The sequence below is a fragment of the Sphaerodactylus townsendi genome, linkage group LG08 (assembly GCF_021028975.2).
Source record: "Sphaerodactylus townsendi isolate TG3544 linkage group LG08, MPM_Stown_v2.3, whole genome shotgun sequence".
NCBI classification, from domain to species: Eukaryota; Metazoa; Chordata; class Lepidosauria; order Squamata; family Sphaerodactylidae; genus Sphaerodactylus; species Sphaerodactylus townsendi.
Window position 1 is genome coordinate 63,027,168 of NC_059432.1, and position 22,180 is coordinate 63,049,347.

At 43.3% G+C, this 22,180-nt stretch overlaps 1 protein-coding gene across 7 annotated transcripts; it reads left to right on the forward strand.

The window, feature by feature from the left end:
* Positions 1 to 20,590, forward strand: SFXN3 (sideroflexin 3). 7 transcript variants are annotated; one of them, XM_048505983.1, is made up of 13 exons: positions 218 to 264; positions 874 to 968; positions 2,488 to 2,565; positions 5,294 to 5,460; positions 6,955 to 7,125; positions 8,037 to 8,135; positions 9,793 to 9,868; positions 10,509 to 10,594; positions 11,268 to 11,395; positions 12,215 to 12,264; positions 13,997 to 14,046; positions 15,726 to 15,773; positions 17,103 to 20,590. In XM_048505983.1, the coding sequence occupies exons 4-13, from the start codon at positions 5,297 to 5,299 to the stop codon at positions 17,197 to 17,199; spliced, it is 969 nt and encodes a 322-aa protein (XP_048361940.1). In that variant the 5' UTR covers positions 218 to 264; positions 874 to 968; positions 2,488 to 2,565; positions 5,294 to 5,296; the 3' UTR covers positions 17,200 to 20,590. The 7 variants fall into 7 exon arrangements, 6 of the variants coding, with proteins under 6 accessions (XP_048361939.1, XP_048361938.1, XP_048361940.1 ...); XR_007245278.1 differs by lacking the exons at positions 874 to 968; positions 2,488 to 2,565 and adding an exon at positions 13,010 to 13,023 and having other exon boundaries at positions 1 to 264; positions 17,103 to 17,196; XM_048505982.1 differs by lacking the exon at positions 874 to 968 and having other exon boundaries at positions 5 to 264.
* Positions 20,591 to 22,180: the final 1,590 nt, after the last annotated feature.

Consider the following 22,180-nt stretch of genomic DNA (forward strand, 5'->3'; position numbering starts at 1 on the left):
CCCCTCCGTGCCGGGGCTACCCAGGACAAGGCTGCCGGCCGGGAAGCTCCACCCCGCGGCCGGCCCTGCTTGGCACGTTTGCCGAGGCTCAGGAGAACTTGCTAGGCCCGAGCCCTGCCTCCTTCCCAGGCCATTGGCTGGCTGGGACGGGCAAACTTGCTCGGCCGCCGTGACGAGCCAAGGAAGGGGTTGGGCTTCGGAGCCGAGCGCTGCCGCTTCGGAGCCGAGGAGGGATTGGGTTGCCGCCGCCGCTAGTAGAAACAAGTGAGTTGAGTTTTGAAAGGGCTCGGCAGCCGGGGGTCCCTTCCCTCCCTCCCTCCCTCCTTCTCAGGGGTCTTGGAGCCCACCCGTCGTTTGCCCTCCCCGCCTCTTTCCTGCATGGGAGCCGCTTTCTCCTTCCAGCCCCCAGCTTTGCAAAGCTGGAGCGCCTCCGCCTTACTCATCCGTTCCGTTTCCCCCCACATTTCTATGAGTCAGGAGTTTGGGATGGAGGCCAAGCGCGCCACGAGCTCAGGGACCCGCCAGCCGGCTTCTCCCTACGCCCACGGGAGCATCATGCTCTCGCCCCAGCTGGCTGGCTGGCTGGCTGGCTGCATGGGACATGATGATGCCCACGACCGGGAGCGACGAACACGTCAGGTAGCGGCGGCACCTGTAAGGCAGCCCCTTCTCCATTCCTCCCTGGAACTGGGCGGAGGCGTGGAGGCGAAGTGGCCGCATTTCTCAGACAGCTTGTGGGGATGGAAAACGACATGCCGCGCATTCCGTGCGGAACAGAGCAGGAGATTCTTCCCTCTGCTTGAGCGGGCATCTCTTCTTCTCTGCCTCCTGTCATAGAACAGTTTCTAAGCCGACTTGGTTTTTTTTTTAAAGGATCGTGTTAGTCTCCGAACACCAAAGGACCTGCTTGGAGAATAAACAGAGCCTTACGGGAGCTGCTGTGCTTTGGCAGACCCTTCTTTTTAGAGGTGGGTCCCAAGGGCCCATGAAACACAGAGATTAAATCAACGAAAAGGCTTTTGAAATTAGGGGCTGTGAAGCTTCCCTGATACTGAGTCAGACTAGTGGTCCCTCAGGGTCCCTCAGTACTCTGCCTTCTCAGATGAATGGGTGCTGTCCAGGGTCTCAGGTAGAGAAGTGTTTCCTGGCACTTGCTAAGTTGCTACCCAGGGGAATTTGAACTGCAGTTGCCAGGCACTTAACCTGAGGCATTTATTTATTAATTCAAATGCATTTATGTATATATAATGTGTATGAAAGGCAACCTTTGGCATGTAAAGTGTGTGCTTTGAGCCACATCTCGTCTCCAACGAACTGTAAAGAGTCCTAAAATAGGACTGCTAACAGTACCAAGACTATAGTAGCACTTTGTGAACTTAAGTAAGAATCTGGTTTATAAATCTCATGGAACACTCTGTTTATCAGTCCATCATGCACATGTATAGAGACATTATATTTGTCAGTAAACAGTGTTTAGAAGTGAGTTTGGACTTGGGATGCTTCAGCAGCTGAAGCTACCAACTGTATTTTGATTTTGCTGCAAATCCCCAGAGCATGAATGATACCAGTCCAAATTCAGGAATGGCCTTAAAATAACAGAGGTTGCTCAGGATTGTATGTGCATTAGATGACTGCCATGCCAAACACGTAGTCACTGCTGAAGTGTGACACAGGGTTTTGCCCAGTTTTGGGTTTGCTGTTTGGATAGCGCTGAACTAATTTGAACCCACTGCTGACCCATGATTGGAAATACTGATATCTGGAAACTGTTGTAGGTGGCAGCCTGACTCAAGTGCTGTAAAGAGGAGTGGACTGATGTTCCCAGAAAGACTCTCTTAACTTGAGAGAGTTTGATATCCAAATGAGATTGCAACTGGCTTACTGGAATTGTTTCCTCTCCTCTCTCTCCCCACCCCACATAACATAGTGCTATAGCAATTATTGATTTTTTAAAAGTCATCTGAACTCCATCTGGTGGCACAGCAGGGAATATGTCAGCACAGGGGGGGGGGGGGGAAATGATGGAAGGAGAATGGAGCCTTTCAAAATGCACACCTTCCTATGCAAACAGTATAACATGGTTGGACTGTACTCTTCCCTATAAGACTGGAGAACATCAGGTTTCGGAAACACTGTTGGCAGTGAAACCTTCATGGCTGCCTCCCCACTTTCAGCCTGGATATGTTCTGGGAGGAAGGTCCCTGTTAACATATTACCTGCTGACATAAACTTCACATTTTTGTTTGTTTGTAGTGATAAACTGTATACAAATAGGTGAGACAATAATTAGAACATAGATCCAATATTATGCAATCCCATGTTTGTAGACATGCTCTGGATCTATGGACTGAGTTGGTCATCCATTTTTGGCCGAAGTTAAAGTGATCTGTCAACTAGCAGGTCTGAGAGTGACCCCTTTGAATTAATATTTTAACACAGAGCTCTTTATTGCCCCCTACCAAATACTTCTCTGTGTTCTCCTTGTAGACCAGCAGCAGGCACAGAAATGGGCCACCTTGCTTGAGAAGGTATAACATTCTCATCTTGCTTGTGCTGTTTTTCCAGGTAAACAATTAAAGGGTGGTGACCCTTGATATGGTTGAAGGACTCCTTCCCCCATCTCCCACTGAAAATGACTAATTTGCTTATTCTTGCCCCTTTCACTTCATGTTGGACTAACCGTTAAATCCATAAAATTGCAATCTGTATCCCTGCATGTTCTTTGCATGCAATCTATATGGGAAACCTTTTAAGTATTTGTTCTAATAATACTAAAGATAAAGTCTTTATCAGGGGTTTTTTTGCTGCTGTGCTTCACAGGGATTTTATTCAAAGGGATTATCTCGACTAGAGAGAATGCATGAATGTTGGACGTTGACATTTCTCTGTGTTTCAGATAATATTACTTTTGTTTTTTTTCTCAACATCCTGGGCATGGAAAATTGGATTTAAAGGGCAATCAAAATTTCTTCAGAAAATTTTTCATCTGTAAGAGCCAGTTCCCTTTTTCAAGCTGATTTAAACTCTGGTAACCTCATTTACATAGCTTCTTAAGAATCCCTCAGAAGAAGATGCAAATGATGTTGCATCACTAAAAAGATCCCTCCTCCACAATCTTGGTGACATGGTCTCTTGATCTACTTTCAACCACCTTGACATTTAAAATTTAACTAATTATGTATTTCCCTTTTTTAATTGGCTCAATTTCAAGTGTGAAGTAATAGGCAGCTTAAACTTTACATTACTTGGTATCAGAGGTGGCCTTAGTGATTCTAAGCCCCAGGCAAAAGTCCAGGATAGGGCCTCAGAATCACTACAACCACCTACTGACCCTGCTCCCACTGCCCTCACACCCAGGTGAAGCGTGTGTGAGCCATTCCTGGAAGCTGGCTGCCAAAGTCCCTGATGAAGAAGGCACAAGTAACCAGCATGATGTAGTGGTTAAGAGCAGTGGACTCTCATCTGGAGAACTGGGTTTGATTCTCCACTCTTTCTCATGAGCAGTGGACTCTTATCTGGTGAACTGGATTTGTTTCTCTGCTCTTACACATGAAGCCTGCTGGGTGACCTTGGGTTAGTCACTGTTCTCTCAGAACTCTCAGCCCTACTTATCTCTTCAGGTGTCTGCTTCAGGGAGAGGAAGGGAAAGAGTTTGTAATCTGCTTTGAGACTCCATACAGGAGAGAAAGGCAGGGTACAAATCCAAATTCTTCTTTTTCTTCTTCTGTTGAGCCAGCTGTCTGAGCCCCAGATGGGGCAGGCATGAATGGATGTCGCTGTGAGCGGGCATCCCAAGCTCTGGATGGCATGGGTGTGAGTAGTGAGTAGAGAACCAGTATGGTGTAGTGGTTAAAAGCAGTGGACTCTAATCTGGAGAACCAAATTTGATTCCTTATACCTCCCGAAGCCTGCTGAGTGATCTTGGGCAATCCACAGTTCCCCCAGAACTCCCTCAACCCCACCTACCTCGCAAGATGTCTGTTGGGGTGGGAGGGGGGAAGGAGGAAGATGATTATAAGCTGCTTTGAGACTCCTTACAGTAGAGAAAAGTGGGGTGTAAAAACCAACTCTTCTTCTTCTAGTGGTGGTAGGAGTGTGCTCTTATTCTTCTTTTCATCCTCTGTTGTGGAGACAGCCCATCAAAAACAGAGACTTGAAAGATAGATTAACAGTGGAATCCTAAACACTGATTTAGATGAGTGTAATTCTGGTTATGATTGCATTATGGGTATAATCTTTTGCATATTCATCTGGAAGCATGCACCATTGTACATATAATGAGACTTACTTTTGAGTAAGCATGCCTAGGATGGACTGGCCTGTGAGGCTATTACCCCACAGAATGCAAACTGGATGCAGGCTTGTGCCAACGATCCTTGTCAGCCAAAGTGTTCAGAGGCTGGTGATCCAAAAATGTTGGGCTTCTGGTACCAGACTGAGGGATAAATACACAGCTGGCTTTAACTCTTCCCTGCTTTGCAGAGGGTAGTCCTGGTTCCGTTGGCGTTCCTGTCCAGAGATTAATGCATTACTAAGAAATCCCCCATGTGTTCAGATGTAGCTTACATCAGCCCTTGCCAGCAGCAGGGGTAGAGGGGACAGTCTGTGGGGCAGGCATGGTAAGCACTAGAGAAGTGGTATTTCTCAGGCACAGTAAAACAAGGCATCATGGTTTTTTAAAAGTCCATGTGGTGGATTAGGGTAGTAGAATGGCCTTGATGTCCCTGAACCGGTGGGGTTTGTTCCCATCTCAGGGATCTGTAGGAGGATATCCCCTTTGTACTCTGAGGATATCTCTGCAACCACAGTTCTAATCCGTATATAGAGATACACAGACTGCTGTATCCCGGACAGTTGTCACTTGGTACATTTTGTCTTGCAGAAGTGATCTGATTCATCCGCTGCTTCTTAAGCCTAACTGTGTGTGCCTCCACTAGGCAGAAGGAGGATGCCAGCAAAATTATAAGGGGCTTCCTTCAGTCTTTGGGAATACCACTGAACCAGTCGATATGTCATTTCTCTGCAAGTCTAAAGTTTGTATTTGTAGCAATGGCAGGGTCTACTCTTCAGGCTCAAAGAAAGTAAGCAAATTACCCTCAGAGGTATTTGGCGCCTTTCTTGGCAGTTTCCAGATCCCAAACCATTCTGGCTAGATGGGCACTTCACAATATGAAATGGCAGAGACCCTCAAGTGAATGTGGATATTGAAAGCTCTTCACTTGCAGGCGGGGCTGCGATTTCCTGGTCTTGCAGAGATACAATTATTTTGTTTCCTCTCTTTGGATCCCTGCAGAAGATGTCAGGGGGACTGCCCTTGCACATCAACATCAAGGAGCCACGATGGGACCAGACTACCTTCATGGGGAGAGCAAAGCACTTCTTCACAGTGACGGACCCCCGCAACCTTCTGCTCTCTAGCAAGACCCTGGAAGAGGCCCGGAGAGTGATTGAGGATTACAGGTTCTCTTGTTAGTCTGGGGATTGCTTTGGTTTTTAGGGGGAGGGGATGACAAGGGAATTGGTATCCTGCAGGTGGACCTTTTAAAGTGCTTGGTTTGACTGTGACTCACAGCAACCCTCTCTCTCTTCTTTTGCTGGAACTGAGGTTTTTTACATATCTTTCGGTGTGCTTACTCTCCAACTTGCCATTCGCCATGGTGGCGAACCTTTGGCACTCCAGATGTTATGGACTACAATTCCCATCAGCCCCTGCCAGCATGGCCAATTGGCTTTGCTGGCAGGGGCTGATGGGAATTGTAGTCCATAACATCTGGAGTGCCAAAGGTTTGCCACCACTACACTAATGGCAAACCGAGGAGGCACACGGAAACAAAGTAAATGTGTGCATGGTTTGAAAGGATGAGTTGAAAAGGTGAAGCTTGAATCTGGAGAAGGCTTATTTTGGAGCAGGGGTCCCCAAACTTTTTAAACAGGGGGCCAGTTCACTGTCCCTCAGACTGTTGGAGGGCCGGACTAAAAAAAACTATGAACAAATTCCTATGCACAAATGATTGTAAAATGTTTGATTTCACCTTTCAGCCTTTCTGTCATGGTCTATTTTTAGAACAGTAACCAAAGTATGTCAAGTACAGAGTGGGCTCCAAATATTGTTGGGGAGGCTGTGGAATACCTTCCCCTGAAAAAAAAAAGCAGAACTTTCCCAATGAAGCATTCCATCTAACCCAGGATCAGGTATCTTCCTGGGTTATTTCCTCCCTAGCAGCCAGCGATTCGCCAGCCTGGCTGATGCCAATGGGAGTGAGGCGGAACAGAAAGCCTGAGAGCAACACATGGAGTAGCTGAGAGGGAGAGGAGGCCCGGAGCAGAGGCGTTGCCACATGTAAGGTTTCCAACTCTGGGTCAGAACATTCATGGAGATTTGGGGGTGCCATCATGTAATTGCAATCAACAGCCGTTGGGGCCGGTTCCTCCTCTCCCTCGAGCCCCCGCTGCACATGAATGGAGCCATGGCCGCCATGCCTGGCGGGCCGGATAAATGCCTTCAGGGGGCCACATTTGGCCCCCGGGCCTTAGTTTGGGGACCCCTGTTTTGGAGGCAGCATAGTGCTGAACTCATGTGGACCAGTGGTCATTTGGGAACAAGGGTTATGTATAGTTTGAGGCCATTGCAATTCCTAAATACTTCATTCTAGTCAGGATTTTGAGTCAGCCAGAACCTACGAAGAAGTCTGTTTGAGGCTGCGCACAGCAGAACTCCAGAGCAAATGCGCCATAAGGTCAGATCTACTGCATTTCATTGGGTATACCCAAGCAGAGGAGGCAGGAGAGAAACACTCAATGGCCCTGCCTTTCCAAGATGCCTCTTTGCTCCCAAACCTGTCCCTATGTTCTCTCAGTACCACTAATGTATTTTTTTTCAGCTAATTCTACAATATAGTGATTCCTTTCCCCGCTCCTATTCCCAATCTTCTTTGCTTTTGTGGCTCATTCTAGGTTGGGGAAAGTGTCACCAGGCTTGACTGAGGACCAGCTATGGCAGGCAAAATACATCTATGACTCAGCCTTCCATCCTGACACGGGCGAGAAGATGATCCTGGTTGGGCGCATGTCTGCCCAGGTGCCCATGAACATGACCATCACTGGATGCATGCTCACCTTCTACAGGCACGTACACAACTTCCAAAGTCTACTGGCCTGCATGGGCACAGTACAGGACATGGGTGAGGGTGTGAGATAATTCATTGCTAAGTCTGAAGATAAGGAACACGCTGTGTAAGGTGGTGGAAGTGGCATTGTCTGGACCTTTGCAGCCCTGGGCTAACCTGAGCTCAGTGGCTAAGGTAAGGGGCTCCCTTAGGCTGCAGAGTCTAAGATGTCATGACAGTTATTATATATGTATGTCTGTGCCAGTGAAACTCACTCAGTAGCATGGGAGCCACATGTGCTTCTTTGATTTGCCACCTGTGGTTCTTCTGAGCACCACTTCTCAGTGTGGCACCTGTCCCATATTTCTGGAAAGCAGACAAAGTCATTGCCTGCTGAAGTATGTGGTGAGCAGGTGGTTTCCACCTTGAAAAAGTGCCAGAAGAACAGCTGTGAACCTCCCAGAGATTCAAGCCTTATACCAGGTCGGAAGTAAATGTGGTTCTTTCAGTTCATGGAAACTGTGAATGTGGCTCACCATGAATTACAGAGTGAGTGCCACTTTGCCTATGTAGTTTTAGTGTGATTATTCATGTACATAGCACTATATCTTGTTTAGGTAAATGTAAGAATGAACATATTGCATATGCTGTGTGAAAGAAGCCATATGACACAATGCATTGTGAATGTGGGTAACACCTTGTTTGTCTAGAGTTGGCAGTGTGTAGAAATGTGATCATATGGAGGAACACATGTAAGAGTGTCTTAAGACATGTGCAAATACAAAACCGTGAATGTATGAGAACACAAGTACGCATTAAGAAGTGGGCGAGTGGGCTGGGGCAAGCACACACTGAGTAGTCTCTGGGCAATTGCCTTTCCTTTTGTCCCCATGGGTCTGTCTGAGTCATTAACTTTCTCTTTGCTTGCAGAACAACACCTGCTGTGATATTCTGGCAATGGGTGAACCAGTCCTTTAACGCCATTGTCAATTATACCAACCGGAGTGGAGATGCTCCCATCACTGTCAAGTAAGGAGGAACTTAAGCCTTTGGACACAAACATAAGAACCTCTGTGGATGTTTTGAATACTATTGAATAGAGCAGCAGTGGCGTAATGGTTAAAAGCAGGTGCATTCTAATCTGGAGGAACCAGGTTTGATTCCCCGCTCTGCCGCTTGAGCTGTGGAGGCTTATTTGGAGAATTCAGATTAGCCTGTGCACTCCCACACACGCCAGCTGAGTGACCTTGGGCTAGTCACAGCTTTTCAGAGCTCTCTCAGCCCCACCCACCTTACAGGATGTTTGTTGTGGGGGCGGAAGGGCAAAGAGATTGTAAGCCCCTTTGAGTTTCTTTACAGGAGAGAAAGGGGAGATATAAATCAAAACTTCTTCTTCTTCTTCTTCTTCTTCTTCTTCTTCTTCTTCTTCTTCTTCTTCTTCTTCTTCTTCTTCTTCTTCTTCTTCTTCTTCTTCTTCTTCTTCTTCTTCTTCTTCTTCTTCTTCTTCTTCTTCTTCTTCTTCTTCTTCTTCTTCTTCTTCTTCTTCTTCATGATTTATGTCTGCTTGGAAGGCCTACCATCTGACTCAGAATGCCCTGAAGCCTTATCCCAGAAGGCCATGGATGGGAACTGGTTATTTCATATAGTCCAGTGACAAATTGTGTTTTGCTCGTATGGTTAGGTGCAGGGAAGAACTGTGGCTTCGCTCTAGAGCATCAGCTTTGCAGGGAAATGGTCCAGTTTCAGTCTGCAGCATCTCCAGTAAAAAGGATTTTTAAATTTATGTTTTTATTTATTCAATTTATAGGCTGCCCTTCCCTTTTGGAGGGGCTCAGCGCATCTCACAACAAGTTTGCAATTAAAATCAGCAGTTCAGTATACGTCTCCACACTTCAATTTAATAAACAACAACCAACCCAAGGTGGAAATTAATTAATAAAAACTACATAACATTCTTACATTAAATTAAGAGAACACGAAGGACAAGGGAAAAAGACGAGAGGAAAGAACAGGGAAAGAAAAAGTGAGAGGAGAAAAGGGTGGTTGGGAAGGGAAAGGGAGGAGGGGAAAGGAAGGAGAGGAAAGGGAGACCAAGCACGTTGGGCACTGTTGCTATCCTCAGCCGTAGGCCTGGTGGAAGAGCTCTGACTTGCAGGCCCTGTGGAATTATGTTAAATCCTGCAGGACCCAGATTTTGCTCAACAGAGCAGCAGAATGACAGCAGGACAGCACATAAGCAGCAGGTGATGTGAAAAGACTCCACCAGTGACCCTGGGGAGCTGCTGTCCATTAGAGTAGGCAATACTGATATTGATAGAATGGTGGTCTGATTTTGTCTGAAGCAGCCTTTAGTGTCCATGTGTGCTTGATAAACAAACAAAAATTCTGAGATTGGCGTCCCGGAAGCTGAGAGTTGGGCAAAGGAAGTGATGGTGGAAAGCAAGTGAGGAAGGGTGAAACAGCTGTGTGCAGAGGCCAAAGAGGAAAAATGTGGGAGGAACAGGGAGAGGAGGTTAATAGTGCTATGAAGGGCTTAGCTCTAAAGCATGGTGGCTAGAGGTGGGGGCATGGGGGTTAGGACGTGTCCACTAACAGAGGACCTTTCCCAGGGTTAGAGTTGGAGATAAAGTTATTTCTATTGCTAGAAATGGCTTCGTTTTGTTAAGGAGGCCTGCTTCTTTTGCAGCCAGCTGGGCACTGCCTATATCAGCGCTACCACTGGAGCTGTAGTGACAGCACTGGGACTCAAATCTCTCACTAAGGTAAGGAACTGACTGGCTCTGCCTGTTCTGCCACAGAGTGGCATTCTCACTAGGAGGAGGCCTAGAGGGAAAGTCCTCATTGCAGGCACAGTTGGAAGGAGATTTCTGGTTCTGATTAGGTAGCCTTGCTGCATTGTTAGAAATTCTACATCTCTTACAGTGGAGGATCCTTTCTCCTTATTGCATAACCACATAATCTGCCAAGTGGCATAACCATGCAACTCTATGTATTCCAATAAGTGGGATCCTTCTTTGATGAGCAGATGTAATTTTGGCATGTGAAAATTTGTAGATATTGTAGAAGCTTACAATAGAATTTATTTACATTTTGATAGAATAAGCCAAGACTTTCCACCCTGTCTTCCTGTACATAGCTAGTAGTGTGGATGAATTAGTTTATACTACACCTGGCATGGCAGGAGGACTAAGGCGGAGGCTTACTGTATCAGTGGGAGAACTGCAGTCAGAAGAGATGAAGAGACTTCTTCAAAGCTGCACAGGCAATCAGTGGCAAAAGATGAAAATCAGTTCTTCCTCACCTAGGGGTTTCCCATTTGCAAACTGTAACTCAACCTCTGTTACTGATTCAGTTTATAATATAAATCTTGCTTTCTCGTTCTTAAACCTCTCTCCTTGGAAGCATCTGCCACCAATCATTGGACGCTATGTGCCTTTTGCTGCTGTGGCAGCTGCTAACTGCATCAACATCCCATTAATGAGACAAAGGTAAGATGGCATCTCAGGCTGGGTTAAGAGTGTGACAGGGACACTGCTCCACAATGCCAAGGTCCTGGCAATTTCTTACAGCTGCACAACATTTTAAACATTGGACCATGTCAGATTGATAACACAGGGGCAAAAACCGTCTTCTCCTTTTGAAGTCAGTGGGTGTAACTCTGCTAGGGATAGCCCTGTAAGGCTGTGTGTGTGTTCACCCGTCAGTTTGCTTGGTCCCAATGCATATTCAGAACACTCCACTGTGTATTTTAGACATGCTGATATGAGACATGCCACCTGGTTCTCATATCTGGAGCAGAGCCTGGTGTGATGCTGATTCGAAGGGAATGGTGTGTATGACCTGGTGTGATGGTATTTCTTGACTGTCCTGCACCATACTGGTCCTGGCTATCTTATTTGTGAAACTGACTGGGCAGATATTGCTTACCGCTTCTTTCCTGACTTGGGTATGGAACCATGTTGTTTGATTGCGTTCTCATCTGGCAAGCTGCCTTTATCTTCACTGCAGAACATTTGTGAGCAAATCATACAGTCATTCATAAAGTATAGCTGTGCCTCAGAAAGACAGGGAGAATGGACAACTGAATCTTAGAAGACTTTTTTGTCAAGAGGAAAAAAATGACATTAAAGGGCTGTGTTTTTTCCTGAACCATTTCTACAGGGAGCTAAAGTTTGGTATCCCCATTTCAGACGAGAATGGGAACCGGCTGGGTGAGTCCAAGAATGCAGCTCAGCAAGCAATCACGCAGGTTGTGGTGTCCCGCATTGGTATGGCTGCTCCTGCCATGGGTAAGTGGCTCCTGGATGGGTAGCTGCTCTACTTCTGGTTTCACCAACCAAGGTTTTGAATATTTTGAAGAAAAGTTTGATGTGCTGTTTGAATGGAAACATTCTAGCTCCGATGGTGTGGTTTGACTTTCTGGTATCTCCTGAATGTTTTAGATTTTGGCAGGCATCAAATGGGAAACCTCATGCTTCTAAATTGTCATGAATAGTATTATCTATCAAATGCTGTGAAATATTAAAGATCATTGCATTTTTGCAATAAGAATGAACTTATTCCATTCATCAAAGGATACAGTTGATGCCAGATGAAGCATTAGATCAGTGGTCCCCAACCTTTTAGAGCCCGTGGGCACATTTAGAACTCTGACATGGCATGGTAGGTACAACAATATGACTGTCACAAAATGGCTGCCACGAGAGGCAAAACCAGCCACAGAATTATTGCCATGGCTTAATGTCAGTGTAGATCCTTGTGTTGTGGTAGCAGCTGCTACCAAAGCAACATTTAAAACATGTACACAGTCAATCAGAAACCTTGCTGGGCAAAAGCCCTACCAGGTGCCACCTACTTTCTAAAAACACTTGGCAGGCACCGGAAAAGATGTAGGTGGGCACCACTTTGAAGACCCCTGCATTAGATAGAACTCTGAGTCTTAGAACTGCCCATTGTTTTGTGAGCTGCAGCCAGTCCTAGGAAGCCCATGTGAAAACAAAAAAGTCTGAATTAATCTAGAGATGCAGGTCTCACTTTCTCTCCTCCTTTGGGAGACAACCAGGTGGAGATATGTGTCTCATGCCATTTTCACTTTTTTTTCTTCACAGCCATCCCTCCTGTGATCATGAATGTTCTGGAGAAGAGAGCTTTTTTGAAGGTACGTTCTTCCAGGTCTAATCTGAGCTCACAGGCCTTCTAGTTTTTCATCCCATGTCTGTAATATTTCCTGGATTATTATTATTATTGATACAAAACAGTTATACACAGCAAACAAGATCAATATGCTGGATTTTGTATTACATCACACGTCGGACACTTCCCAAGCATCTAGGACTGTGTGATGTATCGACGAATAATGCGTGCAGAGCCGAGTAGGGTGGCCTTTTGCAGCTGACATATGGTGATTTTGTCAGCGCCAATTGTTTTTAAGTGCCGTTCAAGATCTTTAGGCACTGCACCCAGTGTGCCGATCACCACTGGGACCACCTTTACTGGTTTGTGCCAGAGTCTTTGTAGTTCAATCCTTAAATCCTCGTATCGTGTAAGTTTTTCCAGTTGCTTCTCATCAATCCTGCTGTCACCAGGAATTGCAATTATTATTATTATTATTATTATTATTATTATTATTATTATTATTATTATTATTATTATTATTATTATTATTATTATTATTATTATTTTGCTTTGCTGTTCAGGACTACAGAGCCAGTTTACGTTTTTTCCCTGTTTTTGCTGTTGTGTCACGACATGCAGCCATTACAAGTGTGAGTCAGAAAAGAGAGGGTAATTTTTTGTAAACAGTGTCAGCTTCTATCATCAAATTGGTGTGACAGGTTAAACTGGTGTAAACAACAAAAAAACACAACTTTTTGCTAAAGGGTGGCTTTCTTCCTATTTTGCAGGCAAAGAATCTGAGGTAAAAAGGAAACCACACCAAGTTGTACAAATATCATGTTTACCTCATGGTATTTGGGGCCTCCATGAGGTTATTGTGGCATGTGTACAGGATTACTAACATTGCCCATATTTCATATGTATTGAAAAACCTTTAAAATATTTCCTAATTTCCTGATTTAATTATTAGAGGGGTTGTACATTTGTGCAGGTCTTTACTAAGCTTCCCTTTTCTTATAGGCCAAGTTGGGATGTCTTTTAATGCCTCCGAGTTTCCCCTTTGTGTCTCCAGTAGCATACAAGTATTTTTGGCTAAGTAAATGATTCCAAATTGTCACTAGCAGGCCTGCTTCCACATGGGGGCCACACAAGGCAATTATCTGGTGTCCCCACCAGTGCTGGGTTTTTGAGTCCAGTTTTGGTGCTAGATGTGTCACTACAGCGTTAACAACTGTTTACTTACTACCGATTTATAAAAGGCAAAAATCTCTCTAGTGGTGAGTGAGGAGATCTGGAAATCTGTATTTTTCCATCCTCGTGTGGGGTAGCCCACTTTGGTTCTGATGTTTCGGGAAGTATCCGATCAAAGAATTTGTGGAAACATCTGAGCAAGGAGAAGAATGATCATGCAAGATGATGAAAGAAGGATGGTATTATGTTAATGTTCTGATTTCTGCCCTTCCCCAGCCCTACTACAGTTTGAGAGCTGGGACAGAATAAATCATCTGTGTGGAAGCAGCATAATCTCCTTGTTTGAAGAGATTTGGCTTTGAGCAGAAAAGTCCTTAGCAGTAATACCGATCACTTCATTAAAGGACATCTGAACAACTAACTTAAATCAATAGATGATGTGAGACTACCATAGGGTCCTTTAACATAGTTTTACTATGAAGGTTTACAATGTATTAACATTGGTGCTACATAAATAGCTGCAACTCTAAAATTCTCCAACCAGAACCTGTGAGCATAAACATCTCCCCTGTGTTTCTCTTCAGCGGTATCCCTGGTTGAATGCTCCTCTGCAGGTTGGACTGGTGGGTCTGTGGTAAGCAAACTCCCTCTCCTTTGTGATGCAGATCTGACTACTTCTTATCCGGAGAAGAGAAGAGGCTGTGAGGGTTTTCAAAAGTAGTTCCTAGAGCTTGCAGATAAGATGGGCAAAGAAACTATGGCTTTTGAATAGAACAAAAGATCACATGGTTAGCAAGAGCAAAAGTAGAAAGAGTGTGGACCTGAGGTGGAGATCACTTTGGTTGTGTGATGGATCCCTTCTCCTCAGGGTGTGTTGGGGGAAGGGACTTGACCATGGTTTCATCAGTAATCTCCCCTTCCTCAAATAGGCCCACTTTCTTGCTGCTTTCCTCTACCTTTTGATCCAGTTGCTGCAGTTGCTCATTGTAACAGCACCCACTGCCTGAGGGAAGACAGAGGCCCCAAAAAGGGAGTGAAGCCTGTTCCTGAGAGTGGATATTTGGGTAGCTGACTTTGTTGGCCTAAGGCACTCCCCTCAACTCACACAGACTTTTAAACAGAAATCCTGTCAGGGGACACTTAACTATAGATATAAAATGCTGCCACCATAAGCTGAAGTAAATGGAACATATAGAGAGGCTCTTGAAAGTTTAAAACACAAAAACTGGATTTTTATTTAACAGACTTCTCTTCTCAGGATGGTTCAGAGAGGCACATAAGCATTACTTTAGGCAGTTTCTTCTTAGATGTTACAGCACAAGCAGTTTCAGTAAGACTGGCTTTTAGTACAGACTTTAGGGTAAACTGTTCACACACGGTCCAGAACCCATTCCTTAAACACCCACCCTTATTCCCAAAGGGAATTTTCCACTGGCTTAGGAGGGTCTCCGTGCAATTAATAAGTTTCCCTTTTGTCTCCCACCACCTAGGCCTCTAGCCTCTGGTGAACTCTGATCCTTCCTCTCAGTCTCTCTGAGATCACTGAGAGGAATCTGGCCACCTCTCTGTCTCTCACTGGCCTCACTGCCTCTAGACATGATCTCCAGACTGAAGGATCTGCGGATTGACACGATCTGTGTCTGACTACTCAAAACTGTCACTCTCTCCACACAGTCTCAATTCCCCATCTCCTTTCTGACAGGCTTATTCCTGCTTTTATAGCAGACAGCGCACCCTATCTGTGGCTGCCAGCTGTGCCATTACATCCCAGCCAATCAGGCTATGCTCTGGCTGTTACATTAAGCATTGCTAAGGCTAGCTTTTCTGCACCTTCTGAAAATTAACCCTTTTACCTGGGCCTAATCCATCACACTCATTTGGAGGGATGTCCCATTCTCAGTTCTGTCACTGCTCACTTACTCAAAGAGGGAAGGCCACAAGGAGAAGTACCAAGCCTAAGTCATAAAGGGTTCACAGTGGGAACCCTACTGAGACATGGGCCTTGATGAGTGCCCTACAGGATGATCTCTAGTACTAGCCTTGTGCAAGTTTCTTGATTTTTTGTGTTGGCCATTATGAATTTTCTTTCACTGAAAAAGCTAGAAAGAATATTTGATTGTAATACAAGATACTCATATCCATGATGCATTCCTTATTCACCATGTATCGGAAACCAGCCCACAAGTAACAGACTCACGTAAATTGGGTTTTGTCTCTTGTGGTTGATAAGTATCACATTCCCCAGAGTGTTAAGTTTCCTAAGTTAGCAAAGGCAACTAGAAAACATCTCTCCTGTTTTTGTCTCTTCTGCAGCTTGGTGTTTGCTACGCCTCTTTGCTGTGCACTTTTCCCACAGAAAAGGTGAGCAATCTTGCCGCATGCCTTAGCACCTAATGTTCTCTGTTGGTTTTAAGTACATGTTGGTTCAAGATACTTTACTGAAATGTATTTTTATGGGAAAATTGACATCTAGGATGCAATTCTCATATGGCTTATCCCAATCCCGGTAGTTAAAGCTTTTCTAATGGATTAATTTCCTCTTCTTCCTTGGATTAACTTCTTCCTTCAGTCCAGCAGGCAGCACCCTCTTGTAATGTCAAGAGGAACCAGAAAACCACTGTGCCTTTGCCAATGAATTTATTTCAGACTGAGTGGTCCAACAGGTTAATGGGCAGAATGACATGGAGATGGTATATGGTACATGAATGGAATTCCAGGTTGTTGGCAAATTCTCAGTTATGTAGCAGATGCTACATATGTAACTGAGTGCTTGGCAATTGGCTTACCTTTTCCAAAGTTGAACATTTGTTTTATTCCCCATCTGACATTATATCTATAAAACAGCCTCTTCCAGGACTATGTGTATGTGTACTTTGTGCTGGTATTTTTTAATCCAGATTGTTGACCCAGATAGCCCAAATTCTGCACCAAGAATTGCTGAATTCTTTAAAATCATGCAAGTAAAACCTTTATCTATATTTTCTTTTGTGCTTAATTTATACTGCATCTATCACATTTTTATCCTGCCCTTCCTCCAAGAAACGCAAGGCAATATCCTTCATTTTATCCTCACAACTCTGTGAGGTAGGTTGTGAGAAAAAGTGACTGACCCAGTGTCATTCAGGTGAGCTTTCATGACTGAATGTAGTTTTGAAACTAAGTCTCCCCCATCATAACCTGGCAGTCTAATCACTATACTTTACTGATTGTTTCTGCACTTTTGTGAAGACAAGGAGTACTCTTGTATGATTTAGCTTTGCAGATATCTCCTGTGATGCTTCAGTTTTTCTATAAATTTGTGTTACCAAATAAGTAACAACAGGAGTCATAATAACAGTAATAATAACAAAAATGTCCACTTTCATAGTAGGTTTTTTATAAAGTATACTTTCTATTATGCAATCTTAAAGGCAGTTTACTTCATTATGCATTAAGAACCAGAGTTCTGTTGGCATCTGCTAATAAGGAAGCTGCTGGGTGAGGAATCTTCAAAGACCATATGTATAATAAGCTTTCACATCTTATATCATAACATAATCATAAACATTTTCTCTCTCTTCCCACTGAATACTGTGAGCTCAGATTCTCAAAGCTCACAGCTCCTGGGTGTCACTTCAGTTGGAATTGTGCTAATGATGGGATTTCAAGAATGTGCTGTAAACAGTGTGTCCTTTGTTCTACCTTTTGCAGCTCCATGAAGATGAGTCGCCTGGAACCTGAACTCCAAGCTCAGATCAGAGAGAAAAACTCTGGTATTGAGGTTGTCTATTTTAACAAAGGGCTTTGAAGGAAACTTCTTAATACTACTCTGGTGTGGCACAGGCAGGACAAGATGAAGAAGACCCAGGGTTCTGGTGGGCCTCATGAGGAAGTTACTCTTTGTAATTGTATAACTCCTTTGAAATGCTGCTTTCTTATTGGCTCTTATATCTTGACAGGTCCTGTTGTTTGATTATAGCCTTCCTGGGTTCAGGTGAACCATAGGGGAGATTGTATTGTGGCAAGGTGGCTGTCATTGTGATGTATACTAATACTCCTGAACAAAGCAGGAACATTCCAGCCATGACCCATTTAAACCTTCAAGCAAACCCAGTTCCTATATTAAACTTATTTCCAAAATGGTATGCATGTGTGTATATAGTCCCTATGAACTAATAGAAATGATATTTTGAGATTATTTTTGGCAGAGGAGAATCCATAGACTTGGTTGAATCCCTTAAGAATAGATTACAGTGGGAAGGACAACTTGCTACTTTGGGTGGGGGTTGGGGGATTGCAAGTTGAGTACCAGAATCATCCTCATTACATATTGTTTTTATGATGGCTGTATTCTTGTAATGGTTTTGTTCCAAATCATTTTAATTTTCACAAACAAAATATGCTCATGTAAAAATGGCTTTTACAGAAAAACCTTTTACTGCTTGTGAGCAAAGCACACATGTACATGGATATATTTACAGGTATCTCTAAGAATATACAAGCTATGGTTCAGTGTGAATATCAGTAAAACATGTATATGGAAATATCCAGGGCCTTTCAAGGAAGTAACCAAGTTAAAGTAATCTCAGGCTATATGTCTTGCTAGTACTGCAATGAAGAATATTGTGGTTTGAATTGAGTGAGTTTATCTATGGAGCACTTTTAGATAAAGGGCTGTTTGTTGTATTAAGGATTGGGTCAGATGGCATTTTGGTTGCCTCCATTATTACAGGATATTTAAGTAAATAAATTCCCAGATCTAAAAATTGTATTTATTTTAGCTCTGATGAGTATATATCTGGCCAAGAGAGAAAGCCATACGGTGTTACCATCTGTCTCTCCCTCAAGTGAGTCTTATGGCTTATATGATTGCTAATAAGAAAGGTTTTGCCCAAAGAGACCTGAGGTGGGCAGTGTGCGTGTTTAAAGTTGGGTAGTTGTGTGGGACAGCAAGCTTGGAAAGGGCCAATTTCTAAAAACATAAAGAGCTCTGCTGGATCAAGTCAAAATCTACAGCCAGCATCTCGCTGTCACAGTTACTCATCAGTTGCCCTATGGAAGAGCCCCAGAGAAGTTGTAATAACTCCAGTTTAATAAGGGATTGTCAGTGACGATTATGCTTTTGACATATCCACAACTTGCTAATATTATAATGTTATAGCTCAGAAAAAGCTGTTACAAGATCCAGGGTTTTAAAAAATGTTAATAGTACTGTAGAATGATTATGTTTTGTGCTAAGATGAATTTTAGAGGTTGTAGAGAGCTTGTTTTTTAGGTGTTTTAGATGCAAGTTTTCTCAAGTGTTTAAGTTTAGGTGGCCCAAGGCAGTATGTCTGCACTAGTATTCCTGTGTTGTAGTTCCTTCCATAATTGCCTTGTATTTTTCCCTGCGATAGCTAAGAAGCTGTTTGTGTGCTTTCCAGGATATTTGCTTCCATCTCTTGAGATTGTGCCCTGCTTTGCAGCTCTCATTTACACATAACAAAAACTTTACTCCAGTATCAAAAAGGTGGGAGAATGGCTTTGTGGGATTCTGTAAAGGACATGAAGCTGGTACTTGTTTAATGAGATACTAAAGGTCATGAAAAAAATCCCAAACTGAGACACTAATCCAACTTCACATGGAATGAGGGTGTGAACTGCCCGAGAGACACATTATTTTAAACTAGAAATCATTTAGAAATCAACTGGAACAAATATATCCTTAATCTGACCTTCAAAAACCCATAGAACCTCAAGTTGTGAGGGAGATAAAGATCAGCCTGTCTTTGCGAGGCCTCATCTCATTCTTTATCATATCACTCCTCAGTCACTTTCACTGAGGTAACACTTCTTTGTTGAAAAAGAAGGCATGAGGAAAAATATACAACACAGATACCTTTTAAGTTGGAGATAATTTCTGCCAGCCCAATGTATTATTCTGGCTTTTTTTTCCAGTATAGGCAAATGTAGTGACAGAAGGATAGCACCCCACCACACACATTCAAAGTGCATGATGGTCTCTCTTTTCCCTAGCACCAGTCCCCCTCTTCAGCAGTCCCCCAGGTTATGAGCACAAATGTTGTTGCACATAGTGGGCATGTGCTTGTACAAACAAATAAGATCTCAAGTTATCTGTGTATCAGGTTGAAAATATGTTAAATAGATTTTAAGTACTCTTCACTGTTTGTGCTTATGAGTAATTGATGCCCACCAACATCTTTCCTACAATACCTGTGCTTTACCAGGGTTTGCTCATATGGAAGGCATAGCTTTCTTCAAAAAGCAGCATGTTGGTAGAAGGATTTTTGCAATATTGCTCTAGATCACATTGCATGTGTTGCAATCCCATGGTTTCTTCTGTCTGCCATGTAGTCCAAAGGCTCCATTCAAGGATCATCTTATTGCCACAGGACATGCACAGATTCAGTGCATCCGTGCCTTGACAGCAACTTCAGTGGAATCTGTTGCATTGCATCTTCATGTGATTTAAAAGGCAAAGGCAAAAAAAGGAGAAGCAAGAAGAAAGTAAGTTGCTGATGATTTAAAGGGATAAAGCACTCCACGTCTACAGAAGTAAACATTCCTCTGACTAATACTATCCTGTATTGCACAAGCAAGTTTCCAATACCCCTTGCTAAAAGCTCAGATGCTGTAGCTGAGCTTGCCATCAAGTTCACCAGTAGCAAGATTACTTATTTAAAGCAGCACTATAGTTCTCCCTTCCCCCCTCCCAAAAATAAAGCAGAGCCTGATATTTTTCATGACGCATTATGTGTGCTTGCAAAAATGGGGTGAAAAATTTAATTGGTCACTGCTGGCTTCCTACAAGAAAGCTGAAGGTCAGCAGTTTAATCCTATTTTCTGTTCTTTTCATCCCTGGAGCAAATTACTTATTTTAATCTGAGCAAACCAGGCTGGGATTGTTTGTTTGGTTCTTTATAAATGTCACCTTTGCTGGAGGCTCAGGGGTTGCTATGTGCTTTTTATCTTGTTTACTGTTAACAAGACCTCATCCAACTCTTCAAAGCTTATGATGGATTGTTTGAATTGATTTTTTTGTACCCAAAAAGTTTTGTTTATGTTCAAAGCTTATTTTACCAAATTAAAAACCACGTTACCAAGCAGGAATCCACGTCGATTCCATGTCATACCTCCTGTATAGCTTTAAATAAGGCAACTTATTCCAAATAAAGAGTATAATTTCTTTCTCTTGCAAACAATGCTGGTGTTTTCTTGAAGGTACAGAACTGATCCTGCTCCTAAATGTGTTTACATGGTATGGTGCTCACTGAAATCACTGAAATCTTCATTTGTTGCCTTACAGAAATATGCTGTCTAGCCAAATGTCTTCCTAGCAGGCAGCAAAGACAAACATTGGGTTGGGGGAGAGAAAGACCCAGTCCTCAGATTCCTCCTAACTTCTTGTTTGGGAGCCCACATTTTAGCCTGCATTCTTCATTTTTTTTTTAAAAAGTGCAAAAGTACTAGATGTTTCAGAGTGGAAAAAAATAGATCTATTATGGAGATCTAATGTAAGAATAAATCATGAGATGTAATATATGAAATCTAAATATTGAGTCAAACATCTAAGGAGTGAAATATACTATAGCAATCATATATAACAATGTTATTGTACAAAAAGTGACTATTTTATGGAGTATTTCACTCTTGATGTTTTTATTGACTCAATATCATTACAGTATATTTTAATATTTATCTGTGGTATGGGTCAAGATGTATCAAGCATTGGATCTCTAATATATATATATATTTCCACTTAAAAACCTCTAGTACCTTTAGATGTTGGGTATTTTCTTGCTTGTAGAAGTTTGTCTCTTTTTGTGTCGTTTGTTTGCATTCAGAGCCCAATCCTTAAAATGTTAACTTCCCCCAGGTACTTTCTCTTTGTGTTTGCAGAGTAATAGTACATTGCTGTGTGAGATGTGATGGTAAAGGTGGCAGAATGTAGGAACACCATACTCAGGGTCCGATTCTGCCAAAATTATTTGTAACCAAGAGTAACTATGTGTCACACAGAAAACACGGGGTACTCATGTTTGCTTAATTAACACTAATACAGGATGGTTCTTTCGCAGCAGAGAATCTGTGGGCAAGGGAAGGCTGTTCATTCTTCTTCTTGGTCTTCCTACAAGTTTTCATGTGCAGATGATCACATGCTGTTTTATGGATTTAGCCTTCTATTAATTAGAATCTTCAGATAGCCTATTCTATCAGTTTTCATCAGCATGGGCCAATTGGCCATGCTGGTAGGGCTGATGGAATTGTAGTTCCCTGAACATCTGGAGAGCCAGGTTCCCTACCCCTGTTCTACACCAGAGGTAGGGAACCTCTTGGCTCTCAGATGTTCAGGAACTACAATTCCCATCGAGGCCTCTATCAGCATGGCCAAATTGGCCATGCTGGTAAAGCTGATAAGGAAATGCTGTCCTAGTAGGCCTGGAATTCTGATTCTACAGAGGGTTTGCTCTGGCTTCATATCTAAATCAAAACAGGGTTGATTTGAAGGATCCACATGTCATAATCATCAATTTTCTATCTCTCCCCCCCTCCCCCGTCCCACACACATAGTTGTGACCTTTCCCAAATTTGGTTCCTCCAAATCTGGAGGAAAATGTAGTCAGAGCACCTTTCACATTGGCTGATTACGTATAGTGAGGTTCCTGCGACTTCAAAGAGAATTGACCAGGGAGACTTTGTTTTGGCATTATTACTCAGTCACCCTGTTTTCAGTGGGGCATGCATTACCCATCAGCTGGCTTTTTGCTTGTGTCCGGGGGGGACGGACG